This window comes from Arachis duranensis, chromosome 1 (assembly GCF_000817695.3).
Source record: "Arachis duranensis cultivar V14167 chromosome 1, aradu.V14167.gnm2.J7QH, whole genome shotgun sequence".
Taxonomy (NCBI): domain Eukaryota; kingdom Viridiplantae; phylum Streptophyta; class Magnoliopsida; order Fabales; family Fabaceae; genus Arachis; species Arachis duranensis.
The window spans coordinates 4020139-4047201 of record NC_029772.3 but is presented as its reverse complement, the minus strand read 5'-3'; the positions used below and the strand labels follow the sequence as shown (position 1 = coordinate 4047201).

General features: G+C 30.9%; 3 protein-coding genes across 3 annotated transcripts; 2 read left to right on the top strand and 1 right to left on the bottom strand.

Annotated features, from left to right (window-relative positions):
- Positions 1-1670: 1670 nt before the first annotated feature.
- Positions 1671-5338, bottom strand: LOC107459483 (peptidyl-prolyl cis-trans isomerase FKBP16-1, chloroplastic). Its single transcript, XM_016077734.3, has 8 exons — positions 5182-5338; positions 4794-4988; positions 4650-4684; positions 4338-4431; positions 3638-3698; positions 2540-2585; positions 2295-2365; positions 1671-2103 (listed from the first exon to the last, which is right to left on the bottom strand). The coding sequence occupies exons 1-8, from the start codon at positions 5217-5219 to the stop codon at positions 1996-1998; spliced, it is 648 nt and encodes a 215-aa protein (XP_015933220.1). The 5' UTR covers positions 5220-5338; the 3' UTR covers positions 1671-1995.
- Positions 5339-7252: 1914 nt separating this feature from the next.
- Positions 7253-10223, top strand: LOC107459569 (heat shock cognate protein 80). The gene is made up of 3 exons (XM_016077837.3): positions 7253-7486; positions 7946-8087; positions 8200-10223. The coding sequence occupies exons 1-3, from the start codon at positions 7364-7366 to the stop codon at positions 10032-10034; spliced, it is 2100 nt and encodes a 699-aa protein (XP_015933323.1). The 5' UTR covers positions 7253-7363; the 3' UTR covers positions 10035-10223.
- A 6986-nt stretch (positions 10224-17209) lies between these two features.
- Positions 17210-20660, top strand: LOC107459673 (protein YELLOW LEAF 1, choloroplastic). Its single transcript, XM_016077929.3, has 5 exons — positions 17210-17435; positions 17678-17758; positions 18972-19144; positions 19843-19912; positions 20258-20660. The coding sequence occupies exons 2-5, from the start codon at positions 17707-17709 to the stop codon at positions 20455-20457; spliced, it is 495 nt and encodes a 164-aa protein (XP_015933415.1). The 5' UTR covers positions 17210-17435; positions 17678-17706; the 3' UTR covers positions 20458-20660.
- The last annotated feature ends 6403 nt before the right edge of the window (positions 20661-27063 follow it).

Genomic DNA, 27063 nt, shown 5'->3' with positions numbered 1-27063 from the left:
AAATAGTTTTTCAATTTTTATTATAGATCAAATTAGTTCTTCAATCAAATAGCCATTGCCATTACAAAAATACCAGGGAAATAATAAAAAATTAATTTAAAATAGTCTAAAATTATTTTATTTATATTTATTAATTATTAATTATTATTTATTTTATTTTATGTTTTTAATAATTTATGTTACATACATATACGAATGTCAAATTAAATAAGATAAGTTTGAATTATTGTTTCTTTAGTATTATCGCTAATATTATTAACGAAAAATTGACGTAAATAAAATGTTAACTGTCAATATTATTAACTCGACTTTAATTTAATACTCATTTTTAGTTTGTAATTGACAATATTATCTAAAAAAATTAGTATCAAAGGACCATCAAGAGATTTAAATTAATAAAAAAGCTAAATAAATATTATATTAAAGAAGATCTGTCAAATAAGACTTAAAATAATAAAATTATTCTATTATTCTCTTCTTTTTTTGTTTATTATTCTGTGTTTTCATTTTTTTCATCTTCTCCATCAATGTTGTGTTTCTTTTTTCTCTTTCTTAACATATCTTTTCTGTCGATTTCATCTTTTTGTGTAGAGATGTTTTTTGCTATACTTAAGTGGCTATATTCTGTTTTTGCTATTGTTAGGACTCTTTCAATAAGTTTCTCTCCGTCTCTTAGTTCTTCATGAATCTACTTTTTTAAATATATCATGTAATTTTTGTCAAAATTATTAATTTCTTTTGTATGTTATGAGATGTGATGGATTCTATATTTTATCATTTATTTGAATTGAATAGAAATACCTAGATTTATTTGTTTATGTATAATGAACAAAAAGAAGTATCACCAAAGACTTATATATGTTCCATTTTCATTTTGCTATTGTAAAAAATAAGTAATTTGCTTTGTTGAATACATCATTCGTCGCCTTAGTTACAAATTAAAACAAGCACTTGACTCGAAGGCAAAGCAGAATTTAGCTAGTATTTCGAAAGGTCCCTTATGTCCTGGACTTAGAAGAATTTAAAATTTTCAATCTTATAGTTTGTATTTTACTTTTTTTTTGTATCGATAATCTCTTACCTAAATTAAAAAATAATATTTTACTCATAAAATTTACATAATTTTATACGTTATCTGATATGTATAATAGATTGTAACTTCATAATTTTGTTTTTAAAATTTAGAAAATAAAAAACCTTTCAACATAAGAAAATTTTTAAATTTTTAAATTGCTTTATGCAATCTAATAGATATTTTCATGCACTAAATAACCATAAAACAAATTTATCAGTTCAATCAGATTAAAAATAGCTTGCCAAATTTTCTACTTCTCTCTGTCGAAGCGCTGCTTCGTTTCTCTCTCTCTCTCTCTTTTAAAAATGAGTCTCAAGCTTTGAAGATTTTAAACCGCCTTACGAATCATTTTTTATCTTTGACAAACATGTTAACTTCTATTTTCAAGCAGAAAATGGAAATATGTACAAGTCTTACTTCATACATTTGCTAGATAAACATGAATTTTGATAGATAGCATTTGCTCCATAACATGTTTGTCACACTATTTGTGCATTTGGATGACCATTCACGCGATCAATATGAAATGTAGTTATTTTTATTGATGTAGAGTTATGTAATTGGATGCATGTGTAAAACTGTTTTACACTGACAATGAATCAAAATTAAATTCATATATAAATGGAAAAATTTTAAAATTGAATTTATAACAAAAACTGTGTATAATTAAAAACTGGTTTACTTTATACAAGCCAGTTCTAAATTGGTTCTTGAACCACAAAATTATTTTTAATATGGATATATTGTTTGGATTTTATATAATCCAATCCATACACTGCCCTACAAAACTTCCTTTCCATGTCCTTATAAAACTTTCAATCTTCTCCCACCAAGGTTTTCATTTTAAAGAATCAAGACTCCATTGCTTATCGTAAAAGCAATGAAAGCAGGTTGAAACAAGAGAAGGAAAAAGAACTCATTTAGTTGAATGAAGATGTTGATGATGGTGGACTCAAGATTTTCAAGAGCTGAACTTCAAATACCAAGGGCTCTTGTGCATGAGAGAAAAGGCTGCGTCGAGGGCCAAACTGCAATTACCAAAAAAGAATATTTACAAATTCACTATATTCAAATAAAGATATGTTATGTTATGTTATATATATTATTGGAAAATTTTCAAGTGTACCGTCATACCGGTGTTTCACTAACCGTAATCACTGAAATACCGATACGACGGTACACTTGAAAACTTTCCTATATTATGTTGTACGCAACTAACCTCTTCTGGTATTGGTTTCAAGTTCTCATTCACATATCCCATGGAAGGTAGTATTAGTGCCCTTCTCTTCCCTAGAAATGAAATTAAAAAAAAAAATGAACAAAAAATTTCCATGACCCAATTACACAAACAAAGATACCAACAATTTCCCTAAGTACTTTTTAGATAGTTAAAAAAGCTATAGATGCGGAACAAAATTGTCATGTAAGAACATTCATGAATAATGATAAGATCTTAAAACATACCATTAGATCTCATGCCAATAAGAACCTCCTTTAAACCCACAATCATCTGTTCAAACATGCAACTTGCAATATCATATATTTCAGTTAACCTCTTTACACAAAGAATATAAAGCTTGCTTTTGAAAGCCAGATTCGAATCCACTCAGGTTTGAAATAACAGGAGTGCTAAGGACCCAGCATGTTTTGTGATTTATAGTCATTAATTAGCCATCATTAATATTTTAATGGTATGAGATTACATCTAATAGTGTGAGATTACTCACTTTTCTTTTGCTGGTTAAGTGTTGACACTGGCCCTAGACTTTCTCTTGAAATAAATATGACAAGGTCGTGTTCACATTTCCACTATTGAATTGATTGCTTCGACAAAGAAAAAACAAAATGATAAAAAGATTGTAATCAATATAGGGGTGGCAATATGTACCTTACCCGCGGGTACCCAACCCGATCCACAGCGGGTAGGGTAGGGTGTGGGTAGGGTTTTCGTGCGGGTCGGGTAGGGTGTGGGTTGAGGCTCAACCCTACGCGACCAACCCGCACCCTATACATGTATATATTATATACTTATATAAAAATATATTTTAAGTGGATGTTGAACTAAAAACCTCTCACTAAATGCAAAAGATCTTTAGTTATTAAAAGAAGATCATTAATTGATAATTTAATAAATTTTTTTTACATAAAAGTCAGTTATATTTTAAATTATCATCAAGTTATCTAATAATATTGCATCTTTTTTTGTAACCCGCGGGTAGGGTCGGGTACCCGCGGGTTAAGAGTGAGTAGGGTTAGGGTTGAGATATTCTCAACCCGCGGGTAGGGTAGGGTTGAGTTTATATAAAAATCTCAACCCATGGATAGGGTTAGGGTTGACTCTAAACCCTACCCTACCCTACCCATTGCCACCCCCAAATCAATAGTAGAAATGTGTTTAAGTTTCTGTCCTTGTATATTTGTCCTTCTCTCAAATCAAACACTGCCTAGAACTCCTAACCTCGAATATAGGAAAAAAAAAAATTATAACCGCATGTGAAATGAATACTAAACACATTCAAGAATTAGTTCACTAGCCTTCACTATTGAATGAAGGAAACTAACCTGGTTCTCATCCAAAGGAAGTGTGACAGGTTTACTTTCTCCACTAAATTGGTCCACCGTACTATTTTCAATCATCATATACAGCAAGAGAGTAATAGGTCAGATATATATGCTAGCTTAAGTACAATAAAATGGTAAAATGTGGCATAAACCACCAAAAGTTACACAAGATTTGGCGGAGCAAAATGGACCGCAAAAGAATGAAAGCCGTCGTGGCCCCAAAAGATTGTTGCAACTCTATTCGAGACGAGTTATCAATCTCCAAAGAATTCTAAGGAATTCACCAATTCATTACTTTTTCCATACTCAATACAATCAATGACTCAATACTCTTACGTATACAGTATACTCCTAACAAATTCTAATGTTCTAACCAACTAATTAAGCAGCTTAATATTAGTTGGGTTGTAACAAAGATTATGAACACAATGGTTGAAATCATGACCATTTACTTCTTAACAGCTGCCTTGAATTTAATCATGATTAGATCATTTGCTTTCAAGGGACCTTTGTTCTTTCAGGTTTCTTTTTGTCAATGACAGATTCTTTTAAATACTATTTTAGGGGGTTACTTTACTTGTAAGATGTGAAACAAATATTGGGTCATACTCATAAGTTATATAACTCATAACAATGAGCCTAATACCTAACTTTTCTGTGAAATCATTTTAACACAAAATTTTTCATGGTAAGAAATTACCTGTAGACAAAGTAGCCATTTGAACGCCTGCATACATAATTGAATTCAACCAAGTCTCCATCATGTGCCTCTGGTCCTCCTCCTTCAACTATATCTATTTTGGAAACATATAAGAAAATCTGTTTATGCAGAAAAAGTTATATTGATAGCTAAGTTCATTTCAATCCATGAATCAAACTCATTACAGTGAAACCTCAAAGTGTTTCTTCATCAACAATATCTTTCATATGTAGGACAATGCTATAACAGATATTTGTGTCTCCTTTTATGTCCACTACAGTTGGATTATCTATAGTGTATGCTTTGATTTACCTTGAATTATGACTCCACTAGGCAGCTTCAAAGTCCTAGATGCTTCACATAAAGAACAATAAATCACATATCACAATACATTAACAATTTTTGTCAATTCACACAAACAAGAAATTAAGAATCAATATGAAGAGAGACACAAACCTTATAACTTCAGGTTCCTTCATTTCTGGCATAATTGGCGCAGCAAAAGCAAGAGAAGCTTTATAAATCACATGGTTAATACCCAGAAAATGCAGAACTAGCCTTCTGGAAAATCTTCTCTCTGTTATTGCTCCGAGACTATTATTTTCTAAGCCTTTAGGTACACCACATTTGAGATTTGCATTCTCCATGCACCTGGAATTTTTTTTTTCAAGGTTTGAAGCAACTAAATGCATAAATTCTTGTATGCCCTAATTTTCATGCACATTTTCATTTGCAAATTTTAAAAATTATATAAAAAATAAAAAAATTAGCGGTTGTGAATGTTCTTTGAACACGCATTTAATTATGTAATAATAAAATTGAAGAAATCGGAAAATATTATTACCTTGGAGGTGAAAGCATGAGAAATGTTAAAAGTGCCATGCATGCTGAGTTTGGAAGTTGAGAATAGTTTGTTGTTGTTGACACAATTCAGCAGCAGAGAAGCTTGAAGCAGAGGAAAACATTATCTGTAACCAAATTAAAGGACAAAGCTTATCACGTTTGCTTTTCTTTCTTCTTTTATTTTATTATTTTGTTATTTAATTATTTTGCCGGGTCAACATCACGCTAGCTTTCTATTTATGAGACTCGACACAACAATCCCACTTTAGCCGTAAATATTTATTTGCTAATTAGTAATCGGTAATCCTACGTAATCAAAAATTACAAACAATAAATAAAAATATATATATATATATATAATAATATTTTAATGTATACAAAATATAAATTATTTTTTAATTAATTGATATAATTACTTTTTTATAAATATTTTTTTATTTAATTATACTAAAAATCAATTCAAATTTTGTAAAAACTCAAATCTAAAAAATGTCTATATCGTTATTATAGTTTATTATATTCATAATTATACAATTTTTATTTTAAATGAAAATCTTAAATCTTTATATCATTATTCTCAACAAATTTGTAAATCACCATAATATGCTTTATAAAAAATTCAAAATTTTAAATTCGATTAGTCTTAATTTATTAAAAATTAAAAACATAAAAAATTATTAGTTTATAACCTGTAAAATAAAAAAATAAATAATAATTTAAAAAATATATATTTTAAAATTAGATAATATTAATTATTATAAAAATCTGTTAATTATGGACATTATATATAAAATATATGGATGTTATGAAAATAGAGAAATTATAAATATTATTTATATGAAATTATAGATGTTATATATGTAAAATTATGAACGTTAAGTTAAAATTATTTTCACAAATTATACTACGTAAATATGCAAACTCATAAATTTATATACTGACTATTATAAAATAAAAAAATATATAAAAAATATTAAACAAATTTTTACATATTATTTAATATGTCTTTAGAACACAAAATAAATAAAATTTCGTACATTTATCGAGTTAATTCAGATTTTAATAATAAAAAAAGTTATCTAAACTAATTGAAATGTAGTTGAATCAGCTTGGATTCAGTTTAATATTTTCTTAGTTCGATCTGAACCAGTAATTACGAATTATGAGTATCCAAATGAAATTAAAAAGTAAAAACTATAAAAAAATCACAAAACTACTATAAATATTAAAATAATAAATTAAAACTACAAATTATCATTATAATTAAACATTATAACAAATTGAAATGATCACATATTACCATTACAAATTAACATCAAAGACAATACTATAAATTATTTTTTAAATTAAATATATAAGATAATTGATATTTAGGTTAAATTAGTTTTCACAAATTGTGTGTAAAATAAAATTTATATAAAGTTTGCTAGTTTGTCAAAAAGTAATCAATTTTGATTTATGAGTTGAAGCAAATATATGTATTAATTGAAAAACCATAAATACTACGTATCTAAGTTTTTTATTTAACAAAATTTAATCGAATTGAAATAATATATTTAAGATCTGATTTACATATATATACATGTTCCGCATGTGTATAAAAGATTTTTTTTAGATTTAAACCAATTTAATTAGACAAAGATATTTGAAAATACAGTAAAATTATTGAAAGAAACTATTTAAATTATAAAACATAAATATTATATATATGAAAAATGAAATTATTAAATTAATTACTATACATATGTACATATTTCTATATATATTATTTTATATTTTAATATATATTGGATAAAAAAATAATTTAATGCTTAATTTTTAATGTATTATAACACAAAACACTAAAATGGATCCGTCACAAAATTTATAGTTTTTAATTTTTATACACAACAACTAAGAGTTCCCCAAATCCCAACGAATGAAAGCCAAATGCGTGGCCAACATGACAAGGCAAGAGGGGAAATTACCGAAATTTGAATATTCAATTTGAACCCCACAACTAACCATTATTCTTGCCTCATAGAAGGATCTAGAAACCACCCTTTTTTGTCATATAAAACATAAACCCTCCCCTCGCTCTTCAGACGCCTCCAATCAACACTCACTCTCTCACCGAAAACCCTAAACTCTCTCTTTCTTTCTTCACTCCCTCATTTCGCGTCTTCTCTGTGCTTAGATCGGCCATGGCGGAGACTGAGACGTTTGCTTTCCAGGCTGAGATTAACCAGCTTCTCAGCCTTATCATCAACACCTTCTACTCCAACAAGGAGATCTTCCTTCGTGAACTCATCAGTAACGCCTCTGATGTATGTATCCGCTTTCTCTCTCATTTTCCATTTCCATTTCCTTTTCTTTTTTATTTTTCTCGATCTGCGCTTTTGCTTGTGTATCTCTTATGTTACTTTTTGTTGGTTCAATTCGACTAGTGCTCGTTTTCTTTTTATAGCGTTCTTAAGATCTGCTTATCTGTTAGCTGATTATACCTATTGTTTTTAGTTATTATTTTTTGAGGCTCAATGAATTTTTCATTGATATTCGTTTATATTTTTTTCTGCTTATTTATACGTTTATATTCGTTTATATTTTTGCTGTATACCTTCTGCATTGAATTATTTTTATTTAAATCCAAATCATATCGAGTTGCATTTGGTGTTTGGAATATCCCTTGTAATTTTTGTGCAGTTTTGCTTCTGTGATAATACTAGATTTCATCACGTGGTTGTTTTCGCACACAAATTTACTGTCTGTGCATTTCTGTCATATAGGCATTGGACAAGATTCGATTCGAGAGTTTGACAGATAAGAGCAAGCTCGATGCTCAGCCTGAGTTGTTCATCCACATTATCCCTGACAAGACCAATAACACACTTACCATCGTTGACAGTGGTATAGGCATGACCAAGGCTGGTAAGTAGTTAACATTGGTTATTTAAATTCTTAGTTAAACCTACTTTATTATCAGTGTTTGATTAATCATAAAATGATTCTAATCGATGCTGTGATTTGTATATTATTTCAGATTTGGTTAACAACCTCGGTACCATTGCGAGGTCTGGTACCAAGGAGTTCATGGAGGCTTTGGCTGCTGGTGCTGATGTTAGCATGATTGGTCAGTTTGGAGTCGGGTTCTACTCCGCATACCTTGTTGCTGAGAAGGTTATTGTCACCACCAAGCACAATGATGATGAGCAGTATGTGTGGGAGTCACAAGCTGGTGGATCGTTTACTGTCACCAGGGATACAGCCGGAGAGCCTCTTGGCAGAGGTACTAAGATCACTCTCTTCCTGAAGGAAGACCAGCTAGAGTACCTTGAGGAACGCAGATTGAAGGACTTAATTAAGAAGCACTCTGAGTTCATCAGCTACCCAATTTCTCTCTGGATTGAGAAGACAACTGAGAAGGAAATTTCTGATGACGAGGATGAGGAAGAGAAGAAGGAAGAGGAGGGCAAAGTGGAGGAAGTTGATGAAGAGAAGGAGAAGGAAGAGAAGAAGAAAAAGAAGATAAAGGAGGTATCTCATGAATGGTCCTTGGTGAACAAGCAGAAGCCTATTTGGATGAGGAAGCCAGAGGAGATCTCAAAGGAGGAATATGCTGCTTTCTACAAGAGTTTGACCAATGACTGGGAAGAGCATTTGGCTGTGAAGCACTTCTCTGTTGAGGGTCAATTGGAGTTTAAGGCTATCCTCTTTGTTCCCAAGAGGGCACCCTTTGATCTCTTTGACACAAGGAAAAAGCCAAACAACATCAAGCTCTATGTTCGCCGAGTCTTCATCATGGACAACTGTGAGGAGTTGATTCCTGAATACCTTGGCTTTGTCAAGGGTATCGTAGACTCAGAAGATCTTCCACTTAACATTTCAAGAGAAATGCTTCAGCAGAACAAGATCCTCAAGGTCATCCGCAAAAACTTGGTCAAGAAGTGCATTGAGCTGTTCTTTGAAATTGCTGAGAACAAGGAGGACTACAACAAGTTCTATGAATCTTTCTCCAAGAACCTGAAGCTGGGTATCCACGAGGATTCTCAGAACAAGGGAAAGATTGCTGAACTTCTCAGGTACCATTCCACCAAAAGTGGTGATGAGATGACTAGCCTCAAGGACTATGTAACCAGGATGAAGGAAGGCCAGAATGATATCTACTACATCACTGGTGAAAGCAAAAAAGCTGTTGAAAACTCCCCATTCCTTGAGAAGCTGAAGAAGAAAGGTTATGAGGTTCTCTTCATGGTTGATGCCATTGATGAGTATGCAGTTGGTCAGCTCAAGGAATTCGAGGGCAAGAAGTTGGTGTCTGCCACCAAGGAGGGTCTCAAACTTGACGAGAGTGAGGATGAGAAGAAAAAGAAGGAAGAGCTGAAGGAGAAATTCGATGGTCTTTGCAAGGTCATCAAGGATGTCTTGGGTGATAAGGTGGAGAAGGTGGTTGTTTCCGACCGTGTTGTCGACTCACCTTGCTGTCTTGTGACCGGTGAATATGGCTGGACTGCTAACATGGAAAGGATCATGAAGGCTCAGGCCTTGAGGGACAACAGTATGGCAGGGTACATGTCAAGCAAGAAGACAATGGAAATTAACCCAGAGAACCCCATCATGGAAGAGCTGAGGAAGCGCGCAGATGCAGACAAGAACGACAAATCTGTCAAGGATCTTGTTCTCTTGCTCTTTGAAACTGCACTCCTCACATCTGGGTTCAGCCTTGATGATCCCAACACCTTCGGTAACAGGATCCACAGAATGTTGAAGCTTGGTCTGAGCATTGATGAGGATGCTGGTGATGTAGATGCTGACATGCCTCCATTGGAGGAAGCTGATGCTGATGCTGAAGGAAGCAAGATGGAAGAAGTTGACTAAAACTTTTAACCTTTCTCCACTTTTAATTCTAGTAGCTAATTAGTGAAGTTGGACAATCTTTTTATTTTTTCCATTACCTTTTTGTTTTTTTTACTATGTTTTTACGTTTCTATTTTGGAATGTTCGGCAGTTATTTATGCAAGTTAGGTACAATTTGCTGAATTAATGTTTGAGCTAAGCTTTTTATCACTTTACCGTGGTAAATTTTGGTATTAGATTCCTGCGTATTTTAAGTTTTGGGACCTATTTTGGGGATCTATAGATATACTAGCAGTGGTGCTAGGTGTACATCGTACACGGCATGTTTTACTTTTCAGTTTTCACATTAAACTTCATTAAACATTTCTGCACTGAAACTGCTCTAAATTTCCTGGAAAATGAATCAAGTCCTTACGCGCGAGCTTCTTGTCAAATTACTTTGCTTGGAATTTGCTGTATTCGCCTCTTTATTCCTTCCTGGGCTATTCCTTTTATCTGATGTAATCTTTCTATCTTTGGCCCTTGCTACTACAACTCATCTTTAGAGTTTTTCTTTGCCTTTTGATGCAATTTTTTGCATGAATTCTCGATTCTCTTCTGTCTCTATCACCACTCCGAGGATCACAATCCGAGCACTTGCACTTGCGTTAATGAAGCTAGGAACAAATAAAAGGATTGGGTAGGCTTGCATACGTTTTCAATATATATAAATGTTGTGCCATTTTTTGGTCTCACCTTTTTCTTTCTTATCATTATCATAATTCCATTTTACATATATTTTCAATATATGGAAGAATCATATATTTAATTAATTTAACATATAGTAGAAGTTAGAATAAAAATAAACTTTTGGAATATGTATTAAATATAACATTATGCAAATATTTCTTAAATTTTATATTCTCATAAGAATTAAAACAATACAATAAATTAATTATTTAGGATTTAATTCAAAAAATAGTATTCTGTATTAAAATAAAATATGTAAAAAATTTATTTCATGTGTTAAATATGTGAATGATTAGACTTATATATATATATATAAAGTAGCTTATCCTTTAAAATCTGAATAATACTGGAGTAATTATTAACTTAAAATACTTGTTTCAACATATTTATAACGAGAATATAAACATAAAAAAATTATAAATTTTTTTATGTAATAAGGTTTTATGTCATGGTTTACATAAATATAAAAATCATTATTCTTATTGTAATATGGATAACTATTAAACATTTCTCCAATCAAAATCATTTTTAATATATCTGGAAATAGTTATTTATCATAGATATTAAATGGCAAAATTTATTTTGATTCAATAGATTTTAGAGATACCATTAAGGTTAAAAATAAAACATTCCAAAAGGATAAAACTAAAGTCATGATCTTCCTTTGTTACAATGAATGATTAAAAAATAAATATCTCACTAAGACTATGTTTGTTTGAAGGAAAAATAAAAAGAAAAAAAAGGGAGAAAAGAAAATGAGAAGAAAAATGATTATTTTTTTATTGTTTGGTTGAGGAGAAAAATTAGAGAAGAAGAAAAAGAGATAGAAACAAATTAGCTTGTCTTTTTTATAATATTTCTTTTCTTTTTATTTTCCTTCCATCCAAACATATTTAAGAAAAATAAAAATTCACTCAATTTCTTTCCTTTTTATTTTCTTTCTCTCTATTTTTTTTCTTCAAACTCAACATAGCCTAAAAGATTCTGCAGGTCTGTAGAAGAGCATTAAAAAAAGGTATAATCATCAAAAGACAATGATACTTTCTCAAGTCTGATATGAGTGGACACATTTGCGTCTACGGGATTTTAAATCAATAAATGAATACAATTGAACAATGTTCCAAATTACCTCACGAATGAAATTATGTGGAAAAAAGATAACTGGCAAATGACATATTAGAGAAAGATTTCTCGACCTTCCATGCCTCGAATGTGCTCCTGCAGTAGCAGTATCAAAAAAAAGAATTTAAAAATATTCTGAGCTAATTTATTGTCTTCTTATTACCAAACGTAACAATGAATTGCTTTTAAAAAATTATGAACTGCGCCCAATTGGTGCCGCCTCATTTTCTGAAGCAAATGCGGCAAATTATAACCCCAAAAAAGATAAATGGCAAAATTTTGGTAACAAGATAAATTATAGAAGAAAAAAAAATTATTTTGACAAAAAAGAATCTCACAAAAAATGGGATAAAGAAAGAAACAATGGACAAAATAAATCAATAGAGGATAAATATTTCTGTTGTGGTGGAAAAACCATTGGTCTCGTACCTGTCGTACTCCAAGGCACTTAGTTGATCTTTATCAAGTATCCTTAAAAAAAAAGATAACAGAAAAAAGGAGACAAATTTTGTTTCAAAAAATGTTGCTGAAAATTACACTACTCATTATGAAGTATCTAATTTCTTTGAGGATCTTGAATGAAATATTGATCATTTAATCATTGATGAAAAAAATTTATTATTAGGGTTTGTTAATACACGACCTGACATATCATTTGTCGTGAATTTACTAGCAATGTATTATTCTCCAACTAGAAGACATTGTAATGAAATTAAACAAATCTTTCGATATTTTTATGGAACAATTAATATGGGACTGTTTTTGTCTGATCCACACAAAAGAAAGTCTCAAATAAGATACGTATTCACATATGGTGACAGCTATATCATGAAGGTCCATGAAACAGAGGATAGCAGCAACATCCTCTAATTATGCTAAAATACTAGCGATTCACAAATATTTTTTAGGTTTAATTACTCTGTTGGTCCTTATAGTTTCGCAAAATTTTCAATTAGGTCTCTATACTTTTTTTCCTTTTAATTGGATCCCCATACGTTTTTTTTTCAATTAAATCCCTACCGTGACAAAAACGTCTAAAGTAACAGAATATTCTCTTAAAAAACGAATATTCTCTCTTTTAGAATAACAAAACACTCTTATATTTTTAAAATTCCAAAACAACCCTTCTCACTTCAACACTCGCATATAGCTCTCTCTGTTTGCAATTTATATATAAACCCGAACAATAGTGGCGCGTGAGCTCCACCTCCTCAACGGTCTCGCTCTGACACACTCTCCCTCCCTTCGCTTCCTTCTGCAACCTCTCTCTGCGGTTCTTCCCTCACCACACCACTACTCTCTCCTCTTTCTTCTTCTTCTTTTTTCTGTTTCTGTTTCACAGTAATAGGGTTTTAGGGTTCATCTTCTTCCAGCACATTTCAATGCCGGAGAAGTCCAGGAAGGTATCTTTCATGGTCTCCTCCGGCAACGTCTCCTCCGGCAACGTCTCCTCCAGCAGCGACCTCCTTCTACAACGTCTTCTCCAGTGACGGTCTCCTTCGGCGACGTCTCCTCCTGTGACTTCTCCTCCAGCGGTTTCTCTTCCAGCGAGTTTCTCTTTCGGCAGACTCACGAGTAGGTTCTTCTCTCTCTTTGCCTTTGTTCTCTTGAAAATATTTCATTCTAATCGATGGTCTTAGGCTTGCCTTAGATTAGATGAATAAATTTAATTAAAATTAGTTTGAATCTCAGTATAGTAGTCAAAATGTTTCTCGTTTTTTATTCTCAGCATGTATGTGCTCTATTTTGTTGTTCAATTTCCATAAAAAAAAAAGAGGAAAACACTCCTTGTAATTATTATATTCTTGTGATTTGCTATAAAATTATATCATTGCTTTGCTTTTTTGGATGAGTTATGATTTGAGTATGACAGAATACTCTTAAAATTAACTTTCTAAGAGATTATATTTAATTTATTGGACTATAGCAATTTCTCATGTTAGTATACTCATCTTTGTCAGGACTTTGTCCTGTCTGATCCAAAAATAGGATGTTCCTTTGCAGTACTTAGTAACTATGATTTTTGCAAGTTACTTGAGCCTGTCTTCTGTATAATTGCACAAGACCATATCACTCCTTTACTCTAGTTTGCTGAGCACAAGACACCAATTTTAATTTCTGTTTATTACAAAATTTGGCTCAAGAGTTTGAAGATCAAATTTTTAATCATCGGAGTTGAATGTTCATGAAATGATTAAGTAGTATATTTTAGTTTTTGATTGTTACCATGGGAGTTGATTGTTTATGAAATGTGTGGTATCATCTGTAGGTTTTCTTTCCATTGTTTCTTTCCTTAAGTCACTGGAGAAAGGGGCTGCCTTTTGTCTTCTTTTTTTTTACTATCCATAATTTTCTAAATTTAGATTTAAGACTAAGCACCGAGATTGTATACTTATGTATAGATGTAAAATATTGAAGGTTACTGCTTAATGGTTCACTTTGTCTAGAGTGTTATCCCATATCTTTAGATATGTAAACTCAATGATGATGAATGCATGTCTTGGGTTTGCTAAATTATCTCTTTTCTGATGTTTGATGCAGCGGCCGCTATAAGAATTTTATTTCAATCTATGATCTCACCTTCACAGCTAGGTTGGCAAGTGAGTGGTGATGATCTGTGTGGACAATATTGGAAAGGCATAACATGCTCAAACAACCGAATAGATATAAAATTCTAGGGGCAATTTACGTTATTAAATTGTTTCACCCTCAATATTACACAAATGCATTGTTTTCAAATTCAATACGCAAATACATTGATTCACATATCTATATAAACCGCTACTGGCAGTAGCGGTTTACAGGTGTGCATAAACCGCTCTAACCAACCGTGGTTTACGTATTAAAAAGGTAATACATAAACCGCTACAAGTAACAGCGATTTATGTGTGTGCGTGTGTGAGAGTAAACCGTTGCTGGCAGCAGCGGTTTACATGTGTGCGTGTGTGAGTGTAAACTGCTATAGACTATAGCGGTTTACGTGTAGTGTGCTGTTATCCAAACAATATTTATTTTATTAAAATTAATTTTAATATAAAATGATCAAATATGAGTTAGTTAAATTTTTATATATTATTTTTAATTCAATTTATTTATAGGAGTACATTTAATTTAAGAGTACATTTATATTATTTTTAAATTAACATTTTTAAATAAATATATTCTTCTTATTTTAATTTTTTAATTTAAATAAACATATTTGTATTATTTGTAGTTGATACATTAGCCCTTGTAATTTTGTTAACCTTCTTACCAATTTTTATTTTTCTCTCTTTTCATGGCACTTATTTTGTTTTCTAACTAGTTGCAAATTTGCAATTTTAAGAGCAATTCAATATGTTAAGATGTTATGAGTAGTTTGGTCATTGGTAATGGTTTTCTGCTTCAAGTTGAGGCGATAACTACTGCCATAATTGAAGTTTTGAATGACAGCCTGAAAAATGTATCAGAATCATTAGTATCAAAAACAGAGATGCAAAGGGTGAGACCCATGTTTATATTGTTCTTTATTTGGCTCTTTTGTGAAGTTTACTATTCTCTTGGAATCTAAGATACTGCTTTTTTTAAAGACTGAAATGCTCTAAGAGTCCAGCCTGTCCAAATTCAAAGCAGCACTGCAGAGCTCACAGATAACTTGTGTTAATATTTATGGTATAGGTGCACATGAATGAGATGAAACTAGTATTCTAAGTGGTGTAGGTGACATAAATTACACGGTTTATATAGGCAGCACACTACACGTAAACCGCTATAGCCTATAGCGGTTTACACTCACACATGCACACACGTAAACGGCTGTTACTTGTAGCGGTTTATGTATTACCCTTTTAACACGTAAACCATAGCTGGTTGTGCAGTTTATACACATTTATAAACCGGTACTGCCAGTAGCGGTTTATATAAATATGTGAATCAATGTATTTGCGTATTGAATTTGAAAACAATGCATTTGCGTAATATTGAGGGTGAAACAATTTAATAACGTAAATTGCCCGAATTCTAGACTAACAAGTAAACTTCAACGGCAAAGGCTTTTCTTTTTTCTGGCCAGGGATGCTATTTATAATTTAACTGTGGTATCTTTTATATATATATATATATTTGGTTCATATCATGGCATGGAAAGAAATTGAAGACGATTTTATTATCTTTGTGCACTACACTAAATTACAATACATCTCCACAACAGTTTTATGTTTGCCACTTACCTGGAAAGAATGATGATTGATGACCACTCCAAACAATGCTTTTATGATGCCATTTTCATTAGATCTTGAGGCAGAGTTCTAATGGTTTTTCCTATGCTATTCTGTTCATACAGCACTTTACACAACTCTTTTTATATCTTATCTGATTTCAATTTAGTTCCTATATTTTTTTTCTTTTCAATTAGGTCTCTAAGGGTATAAAAGTAATTTCACAATTCACTAATATTTTTTTGACGTTTAACGTTAATAGGGACTAAATTGAAAAAAAATAACGTATAGGGACCCAATTAAAAAGAAAAAAAGTATAGGGACCTAATTGAAAATTTCGCGAAACTATAGGGACCAAATGAGATTGTACTCTTTTTCTTTCACTAAATTTTTTTTCTATTAAATTTATTTTAGTAAGATTAGTAAGATTTTAATAATGCATATTTGTAATGAACATTCAAAAAAGAGTATAGTAATATAGATGACTATTAAATATTCCTCTAATTAAAACCATTTTGGTAGTTTACACCTTTGATGATGGACATGTGCAATTTTTTCTAAGACTTGAAAAAATTAACCTTGCATATATATAAATAGAAGGCATAGTCTGAGACCAAAAACACACACAAGACTAATAAAATATCTATATATATACACGTTCCAATATATAAAAGTGAATTATCAAGTAATATATGAATTATTTTTGATATATTAAGATAATAATATTAGTGAATATTAATATTAGATTTTTTATTTATATTTTTTTATTTTATATTTATTTTTTATTTATTTATTTTATAATAATTCTTTATTTTTTATTCTTACATATACTTTTGTTTGAAAGTTTATTTGGATTTTTTATATTTCAACCCTAAATTTAGATGAAGCGACTAAAATTTAATAGTTATGATATTATAAAGAGAGATCAAAATGTACATTTTTTTTTTGGTAATAATGCAATTTGAATACTAAAATTTTTGTTGAATACTTTTTTTTATCAATTAAAAGTTTAGGTAATATGTACATTTAGGACATATCATATATGTTAAAATTATTGAAAATTCAAATTTTTTAATATGTTAAATACATTAAAAAAAATCAAAAGTTATTACCTAATTTCACATTTCGTATTAAAAAAAAAATTCGGAAGTAGTTGTGGATGCAATTGTTGGTGTGTTGAAAGCAAGTTGCTTGTGCTCTATCATCTTCTTTCTTCTTCCTCCTTCCTCCTTCCTCCTTCCTCCATTTCTTTGGGCTTTTTGGTTCACCGTCTTGAAAGAGTTTCAACAAATCCAATCCCACATCCACCGCCATTCAACGCAACTTCCCCAACTCCTTCCAACAACTCTGCAAATTCCAACTTCGCTTATCCAAGGTACCATTTTTATATTCCTCCCCTTCATCTTAAAACCCTAAGCTCCATAGTGTCTTAATTCCTACCACCATGATATCTCTTCGTCTTGAAACTGAAATTTGAAAAGTGAATGCCTAATTGATTGTTATTTTGCATTGCTTCGTAATTGTCGATTAATTAGCAAGTGGATGATATTATTACCTTTTCGTTTTCTTCTTTTTTCTTTATTTATTTATTTCTGATTCGAAATTATTAATTTTCAGCTCTTTTCGTGGCTTCTATCTGGATATCAATGTTGAGCACTTGTGCAGTTTCATCTTCACCTTTGCCCATATTACCACCGGGTAAATTATAGTTTCTAACTGTTTTTCCCCTCTTGCGATTCGAATTAAGATGACAAGTTGTATATTCATGTAAGAATTAGGAAATATGATTTTGGAAAAACTAGAGTTGCTTTCATGAACCGAAATTCTTGGAACAATAAGAATTAGTGAAACGTGAATTGTACCCTTTCCTTTCCTTTTTGAGGAATTCTGTATTATTGGTTGTGAATGAGTGGCCTTTCTCCATATTTAGATGCTCAATAGAACCATCTGATTTTGTTGTTTTCAATAGCTAAGACATGATATCCTTGGAATGGGGATTGGGCGATCCCTTTGTTGATGGATGTTCCTATTTTACTTGTAGTCTTTGAAGGATGAGAGCCAAATATGTAGCACATGAATCGAGAATTGAAGCTTGTATAAGTCATTAGTCATAGGAAGTGCTGTTAAAGGCATAATAACTTAATAATAAAAGTGTTCATATGTGGTGATGTGAAGTGCTTGATAATTTATTTGATGGATGGATGATTGATTTTCATCTAATCCAAGGTTTGATGTAGTGTTTACGTCTCACAAATTTCTAATGAATCCACATGCGTGTAATGTGTCAACCATTAAATTCTACAGATAAATGCATGTAATTTGTTGATTGCTTTACTAATTGGTTCATTTTGAGGCCAAAGTTTAAACTGTCCAATGTACGTAGAGCTTGCTGCCGCTGGTGAAGAGAGCACAGCTTTCTATTTTCGTCCTTTTTCTTTTGTTTCTCTATGTCTCTCTGTTTGTGTGTGTGTGAGAGAGAGAGAAATTTAGGGAGGAGGGTACTGTTGCTGGGGTACTTGGTTCTGCAAAAATTCTGTCCTTTATTTTTTATTACGTAGCATTTGAGTGTAGAAAACGTCTTTTGCATACTTAATTAAAGTTCAATTGTGTTAATGGTGACTTATCTGCTTATTTATGTTATGCGACATGTATATTATGAACATCATGTAATTTGATAGAATCTTACTATCCGCATTACAATTCCGCATTGTACAACTTTGTATTTTCCTTTATAATTCTGCATACGATCTCAACATGGCACTTTAGCGTTCACTGCAAATAAATTTCCTGCTAAGCTGGCTGACAAAATAAGTTTTGTATTATTAACAGAATTTATCAAATGTATAATTCAGAATTTTAACTATTGTGATGATAATAAAATGGTGATTTTGTTTATTATATTGTTTAACAGTGAGAACAGGTGGTCAGCACAACAAGAGGAATATTGTTTCTTCAGATAACTTTCCAGGACGACCACGGACGACTTATAGTTCAAGATCATTGAAGCCTACTTATACACAGTTTCCATTTGGTACGAGAGCATGTTCTGCTCGGACTGCAACTTTTATATGTGCTGCAGCTTTGGTATGTTGTTTACTCTCTCTATGTCCTCTTCCTTTTTATTTATTTTTTAAATTATTTTGATTTATCATCATTGGAGCTTTAGCCATCCCTGCATAGTGAGAAAAAGCTCAAGAAAAAGCTCAATTGTTTATCTTCTTGGTGCTCCCTCTTTACCTGGAAATCATGATATTTTCTAATTCCAATATTCCACTCGTTTATGAGTTTGAAATTGGAGTATAACCACCATGTAAATTATATTTGTTTTCTACTCACCTATAATGCATATAATTGCATTACATTTGGGAGACAGCTTTATTAGATAAGGATTGTGTTTTAATAGTCATCTCTGACAAATGGTTAAAATGAAATGAATGGCTGAAAATTCATATCTTGTTTGTTGCTTTTGGTTTGTAAGCTTTCTGGTTTGAGGAAGTGTGGCTAGTGTTAAACATCATAGATAAATGGATCCATGTTCATTATTGATAGTGTGTCACTCACCGACAGGACACTTAGAATACTATTGTTTGCTCATTGCAATGACATACCTAATTTGGTGGACTTCTACAAAAAGAGAAATGCACAAATCACTTGGGGTTTAAATATGGTTATTAACTTCTATGCATTGTGCTGAGGCATCCAATTTGAATGCACACTTGATGTCATAATGGGAAGAAAAATATATTTCCACTGATTTCCTTAATATCCTCCTATATATGCAGAATGCAAGATGTGGTGCAGAGCAAACTCAAACTGTTACACGCCAAGCTCCAACAATGACTCACGTTCCTGGTACTGTTTATTCCAAACATAGATTTGCTAAAACTTAGTTTGTGTCCTTTTATTTGCTATTTTGCATTGCTATTAGCATATATTAGCTGTTCCATTTGCACTCTGTTTTCTGTATATATTTCTTTACCAGTAATCATTGACCTGAAAAGCATTTTACAAGAAAAGGCTACGAGATGCTGAATCAAATGTTTGAATAATTAACTATGATTAAAAAAAAATTCTCACTGCTGAATAAATTTAACTTCTTCATTGGAGTTGCTCATTAAAAAAAAATTGCAACTAAATGCATTACTATACTACATCAAAAACTTATTCTAAATGGCTTCTGATTTAACTCAATTTCAGCGAAGGAGAAGTCACCACAACTTGATGATGGAGGAACTGGATTTCCACCTGGCGACGATGATGATGGCGGCGGTGGAGGTGGTGGTGGTGGAGGCAACTGGTCTGGTGGATTTTTCTTTTTCGGGTTTCTTGCTTTTCTTGGATTCTTAAAGGATAAGGAAAGTGAAGGTGACGCATACAAGAGTAGTAGGAGGAGGTGAGGATTAGAATCAGACCAATGCATGCTTTGCTTGAAGGTTTTGGTACTGAATTTCTTGGGATTTCCTTCCTCATAGTGACTGTAGGTTATATTGGTTAGCTGGTGTATTGAGCTTCAATTATATGCTTCATTATGATGATATGATGTATGCTACCAAAATTTTGTATTATTATTACAAATTAAACTCTCCTTAAAACTTCACAATGGTAAGGTCTCTAGTGGTTATGTTTTCAGCGCCAGTAAAAATTTCCCAATTGCTAGCATGCAAATAGGAACGGGGTAGAAGTTTGGCTTTTTAGATGGTATGCTTGGATTGTAGATAAAAGTTGGGTGGAGATTTTTTATGGATTGGAGTCGTCTTCATGTGCAAATTAACACGTCAACTTACTTGCAAAAATTTCTAGTACATTTTTTGATTTAGTTTCTCACTGCTACCAATAAGGGTTGGTGGTTTTTTTCCAAGGGCTACTGTAAAAAGCCACTCTAATTCTTGGTTGAAACCCAACTCAAACCGAATGTGAAGGCAGCACTTTGAATCCAATTACAAGCTAAGCATGCAATATAATTAACAAATATTTCTCGATACTGCAAATTGAACTTTTGTGTTGCCTGCCTCGTCCTTTACCTTCATTGTTTCCCTCCAAAATTTCATAGTTGGTTGAGAATTCAGAATTCGTCTTCATTATTACTCCTATTTTCTTCTCATTCCATGTCGTCTCCTGTATTCATGGTTAAGTCGTCTGCTTTTTGATTAGTAAACAATTGCTTGAATTAATCATATAGCTTTAAGATTGACATAAGTTTGATTTTGTCAATAGATCAAAAACAATTATTGCATATTGGTTATATTTATTGTAAATTATATTAACCCACTAAATACCAGTCCTTGTCTATATAACATACTTGTGACTTTAAATGAGTGTGTATGTTTTGGCATAGTCTATTTTGTGACACCGCAATGAATAAAAAAAGTGGTTGGACTTTTACACTTTTATGTGTATATGATGAGTTTAATTTTGATACACTAACAGTGTAAAACGTTTTATACAATCGTGCAATCACATCCGTTTTTTTGAATAATTATTTATGCGGTCAATATAAAAAATGTTATTTTTAGTGATGTGGCATCGCATAATTAGATAAATTGAATAAAAGGTAGTTAGTTATGTGAAATGTAAACTCTCTTCTTCAATCTCTCTAGGTGAGGAGCTAAATTAATAAAGTATAGGGTGACATTATAAGGTTCTTAGAGAGATGAATAAGAGGGTTTACGCTTAAAGAAGAAGAAAAACTTGCAATGAAAAAATGAAGAGCCACTATTGGTATATATAGACTCGATCTAAATTTTTAACCTTTTTTCCACCGGGTAACAACTAAATTTTGTTAAAATATTATCTTATCATTTTGCAGACAAAAAAAAAACTGTCAATTTAATATGAAAAACATATTTCTCGCATCTTGTGAGAAGTTTAATCCGTTACTACAACTTGTTTTTATCCACTATGCAAAAAGACAAAAAAAATGAAAAAAAAATCACTGTAAAAATGAAAAAGAAAAATAATTAGAAGTGTTAACTTATTTTTTTAATCTATAAATGATGATTCTCAATAGCCTAGAGAAGAGGATTGAACCTGTGGTCTCTTTTAAATTTATACACTTTTAAACTTTAAACCATAATTTAATACATTGATGCTGCGGAGTTGCAATAATGATTATATAGGAGACAAATTCATCTTATCTCTCATCGAGAGAATCAAAAATAGAACAAAGAAGAAAAATTAACATTCTGTGTTGATGTGATTTTTATACAGTTGATTAAGTGTTTGTTTGGGTGTCATTATCTTGATAAATTTTTTTTATTTTTTAGTATATTTGGCAAATTTCTAATAGTAAAAATAAAAGCACTAGAAAAATAAAAAAAAATCTTTTTTTGAGAAGCTGTAATTATGTCAATCTTTTTGTATTGTTTATGTCAATCTCATATAAAATCACTTTTATTTTTACATAAGATCTTTTAAAAAAAGATAACTCGAAAAAAGATCTTTTCTTAAAAACTCACCCAAACAAGCCATAAGCAGGAGACAATTTTATTTTGTTTCATAACGAGCAAATCAGAAAGAGTAGAGAAGAGTAACACAGTCATATATCCTGGTTCAACCACCATGTGTAGTGTGGCCTACATCCAGTCTCCCCATAACTGTGGTGAAATTTTCACTATCTTTTTCAAAGATTTACAAACACAAATTTCCAGGGATTCAGCCTAATCTTATCAAGGACAAGTCGAACTTTTACCCAATTTTGATTTGACTAGGTTCACTTAGGAAAATGAATACTCTCCATTTTTTGGGAATGGATCTTCTCAATTGTTAAAAAAATTGACAATATAAAGTGTGATCTCTAACCCTTCATTGTTCTCTCTCTCATGTTTATTTTTGGTCCCACTTATAAAATTAATGGTGAGAGATCACACTTTACTCTCTCAATTGTAAAAAAAAAAATTGAGAGGATCCATTTTCCTATTTTTTTTAATACTTGAGAGAATAAAGTGTGATCTCTCACCTTTAATTCTATAAGTGAGATCAAAATTAAATAGGAGAGAGAGAACAATGAAGGGTGAGATCCTACACTGGACACCATCCAATTTTTTTCTCATTGAAGAGGATCAACTCCCCTTCAACACTAAGTGTTTACCCAACTTAGCAAGGAAAACCTCTCAAACTCATGAATACAAAACAGAAACAATTACAAAAAGATTGACATAATTTCTGACTTTTTCTCCAAGATTATTCTCTTTGCATTTTCTCTTAATGGTTTTTATTGATACCTTACAAATTTGTCTTTTTCCATTGATTGAAAACAAAAAAAGATAAAACTGAAGAACAAAAATTTTAATGTAAAATTATGAAGGAGAAGAAGGTATAACTTGAAAGATACGAAGATTCATTCTCTTTGCTTCAATTTCTAGTTGTTTACCTTTGACTTTGTTTTTTTTCCTCAAAAACCAAAATAGAGACACTGAGAAGAGATGAAATAACAGCAGAGTTTCATGACTGGTGGAGTTAGCTTGCAGTTTTTCTTTCTTCTTTTTTGACTTCAAAGATATCAACCACTGATATATTCTTTAGCTTCAAATTTTAATTGTAACATTTAATTTACAGCAGAAAAAAAATAACTTCCATTTTCTTCTTCTTACCTAAAAATGTATAGCAGAAAGATGATAGCTTCAACAAATTAAAATGGTTACACAAAGATGATAACTCATCTTCTTTGATTTTCTTCTGCATCAAATCGGATTTAATTTTATCTTTTAGTTTTAACTTTTGAATTTTTCCTCTTTTTTCCTTTTAGTGCATAAGTTTGGTGATGCACCTTTTTCACTTTGCTTGAAACCCTCTGATCTTACCATTTGACTTGTGAAACATCTTTTCATCCTTCATTCGTGGATAATCACATGAGTTTTGGGTAAGAAGAGAAAAGAGAGTGTTTGGGTACAGTGGTTATAGGCTAGAAAAGAGAAGAGTGTGTTGTCAAGGAAATTTTGGGTTATTTATTTTTCTGCACAATAACCTAACAAATTACATATATTATTGGGCTAAAAGCCCAAATCACTAGTGTTTGTCATCATAAAATAAATGTATTGTTTTTTTTTTTAAATTCAACAATTTTTTTTTATGATAAACATTATAAATGAAAATAAATTGTAATTAAAAGATATGAGAAGAGTTAACGATACTTTCCTTTAATGATCCAATTTTTATTGGTCTTCCCATTTCTTTCATTCGGTTAGCTCTCCTTTCATGTGTGCTTTTTTTCAACCTGTAATCAACATTGAAACAACAATGTATATGCATAAACTATAATCAATGACAATGCTAAACATCACAAATTAACCTACCATTTACAAATTCACAAAACAGCTTGGTCCACCTATACAATTGATTCATCAAATATTTATTCAGCCTAATAATGTATTCGATTAGAACTCAATAAGCTATCAATCCTTAAATTCATATATCAGTACCAACCAACCAAATAACCTAATTTATCAATAATATTCATTCAACATTCATTCAATTCATGTTTCATTTTTATTTTTCTTTTGTCATCAAGAAAGTAAAAAAAAAATAGTTTTCACAAAATATTTTGTTAGCCATATAAACTGAGCAGTTTAAAGTTTAAGCTTTACTAGTCAGATTATAATCATCCAGACAAAAAAAAGTGTATCAAAAGATCATAACACACACAGTAGAAACAGGTTTTAAATAGAATGGTCTACATCAGATCCCTCATCCTTGGTTTCCAAGAGCTCTATCATCCTCTTGGTCAGATTAGATCGATTCTTTTCCCATGGAATCAATATACTTTAGAAGTACTTCAACTCGATCCTGAGACTTTCTCAAAAAAATTTCATTCTGAATTGCCAATTCCTTGCTTGTTTACTCGAGTTGATAAGATGTTTGGTCATGTTTAAAACTATTTTTGTTTTAGATTAGTAGTGAAAAATTTGACCCTTTTAGAGAATACAGAGTTCTAATATCAAGTGATTAAATTTAATCCCCTTCGGCATTACCATCAAAGACCAAAATCAACCACAAAGAACAGATTAAACCATAAACGTAAAACTAATAAACAAGTACACAATACACATAGAACCGAATCATATACACAAAGAACCAAATCATTCCTCAAATGTAATACGTTTTTGTTGTGTTCTTCCATCACCTGTACTTCATAAGAAGTCAATATACTCGCTTCTCCCACTTTATTCATCTATAGTCTTCAATTATTGCCCTTGAGTTTTCTTAGCTTGTATGCACTTTCTCTTTTGAACTCCACATTTGTGTATATTCAAAACATTGTATTTATTGACAATAGTAAAGACACAACCATTTGCGTACGTAACAAATTATAATTGCTATATGCAATATGTATAAATAAGTCCTTATTCACTGTTTTAAACACATAAGTACTAAGTGTATATTTTACTTAACTATTAAGAGATTTTTTTTCCAAGAATTTCTTACTATTTCTAATTAAAAAATTCCTAGGTTTCATTGTATTTGGGAGAGTGTTGTCATCAACCCTACAGCAACTAAATGTGGAAACAAATATCTCTTTAAAGAAAGCAATCTAATCGTGCCTTGAAACCAAAACACAGTTAAAGTTTTTATTATCTTCCCATCTTCATATATCCAATAATTTTAGAGAGATATTTATTGAAGATGGCACAAGATCAAAACATCACGTTAAGACCATGAATCAATAGTTTGTCAAGTTAGATCGCTTTGATGGAATAAACTTCAACTGTTGGTGCACAGTAGACCCTAATGTAGCTGCACATATCAGATTCTACTCAGTTTGCTGTGAAATTGAGAGAATAGGAAACAATTTTGCTTCCATGCTTGCAAGGCAATGTAAGCGTTCCTGATGCGCTACTTCTCGAACTACAAAGAAAGGTCTATGGTAACATCCTCTCCTCTATCCTGAATTTATCTCTATAGTAGAGTAGCTGCCACTGCTTGATGTATATAATTTTCTCATCAATATTATTTATATGGCTTGGACTTGGACGAGTTTGGTGGAAAGCCATTGACTTGTGATAAATGAGAACTTATTAGAGAAAAAATTTTACACAATTTTAATTTTTCAAGTTTTTTGTACATATTCATGTATCAATTCTCGTTATAATCAGCAGTTGAAGCAGTGATGATTGCCATGACAGAGAGTGAGAAAGAGAAGTTAGGGATGATAATTTGGAGTTTAAAATTTTAAAAAGTAAAGGGACTAAAAACAAAAGGAATTACAGTGCTAGCATGGCAGTCCATTTCAAGTTTCTGATTACGAAAAATGCCTTAAGAATTATTATGAGTCTTAGAATATAACTTTTCAAACAAATTTGAGTAACTATTAATTTGAAGGACCATTTTAAAACTTGAGTACAATTTAAAGAATTACTTTAAAACTTAACTCGTGAGTAGGGTTTTGGTTCAGAAAAGAAAAGAGAATATTTGGATACAGTGGTTATGAGTTAGAAAATTGGTTATGGGTTAGAAAAATGAAGAGTGTGTTGTCAAACAAATTTCGAACTAATTATTTTTCTACACAATAACCAAATAAATTATACACACTATTGATCTTTTATCCCAAATTCTTAATATATATTATTATCAAATAAATGTATTATTTTTTTTACAAAAAAATATATTATTTTTTTTACAAAAAAATATATTATTTTTTTTAAACTCAACAATAAATAAAAAAATATTTTTTATTCTTTTATATTTTCAAAAAACAACATGTTTATATATTTAAATTTTTATTCATTTAACTATTAGAAGTTTAATAATAAAATGAATTATGACTCAAAATCATTACTTAATAAGAAAATGATTTTTCTGACAATTAGCAAGAAGCCCTGAGTTGATATTCCTGCATTTAATTTGTAGGTCTATTCTAAAGAATTTTATGAAAATAAAATAGAATTTAATTTTAATGCTAACAATACAAAGAGTGTACCAATTATATTAATAAAAATATAATAATACATAATTTAATAAATAATTATGTAAAAGTATATTAATAAAAATAATTATTTTTTATTTTAATT

What these genes read in the sequence shown, in the direction of transcription:
- LOC107459483 (XM_016077734.3), bottom strand. Translation starts at nt 5,219, where the DNA reads ATGGCACTTTTAACATTTCTCATGCTTTCACCTCCAAG. An exon ending in AAGGAACCTGAAGTTATAAG is followed by an intron (nt 4,685 to 4,793) that starts GTTTGTGTCTCT and finishes TGAAGCATCTAG; the next exon opens with GACTTTGAAGCTGCCTAGTG. An exon ending in TAGTGGAGTCATAATTCAAG is followed by an intron (nt 4,432 to 4,649) that starts GTAAATCAAAGC and finishes TTTCCAAAATAG; the next exon opens with ATATAGTTGAAGGAGGAGGA.
- LOC107459569 (XM_016077837.3), top strand. Translation starts at nt 7,364, where the DNA reads ATGGCGGAGACTGAGACGTTTGCTTTCCAGGCTGAGATTAACCAGCTT. An exon ending in TCATCAGTAACGCCTCTGAT is followed by an intron (nt 7,487 to 7,945) that starts GTATGTATCCGC and finishes TCTGTCATATAG; the next exon opens with GCATTGGACAAGATTCGATT. An exon ending in TATAGGCATGACCAAGGCTG is followed by an intron (nt 8,088 to 8,199) that starts GTAAGTAGTTAA and finishes ATATTATTTCAG; the next exon opens with ATTTGGTTAACAACCTCGGT.
- LOC107459673 (XM_016077929.3), top strand. Translation starts at nt 17,707, where the DNA reads ATGTTGAGCACTTGTGCAGTTTCATCTTCACCTTTGCCCATATTACCA. An exon ending in TTATATGTGCTGCAGCTTTG is followed by an intron (nt 19,145 to 19,842) that starts GTATGTTGTTTA and finishes CTATATATGCAG; the next exon opens with AATGCAAGATGTGGTGCAGA. An exon ending in AACAATGACTCACGTTCCTG is followed by an intron (nt 19,913 to 20,257) that starts GTACTGTTTATT and finishes ACTCAATTTCAG; the next exon opens with CGAAGGAGAAGTCACCACAA.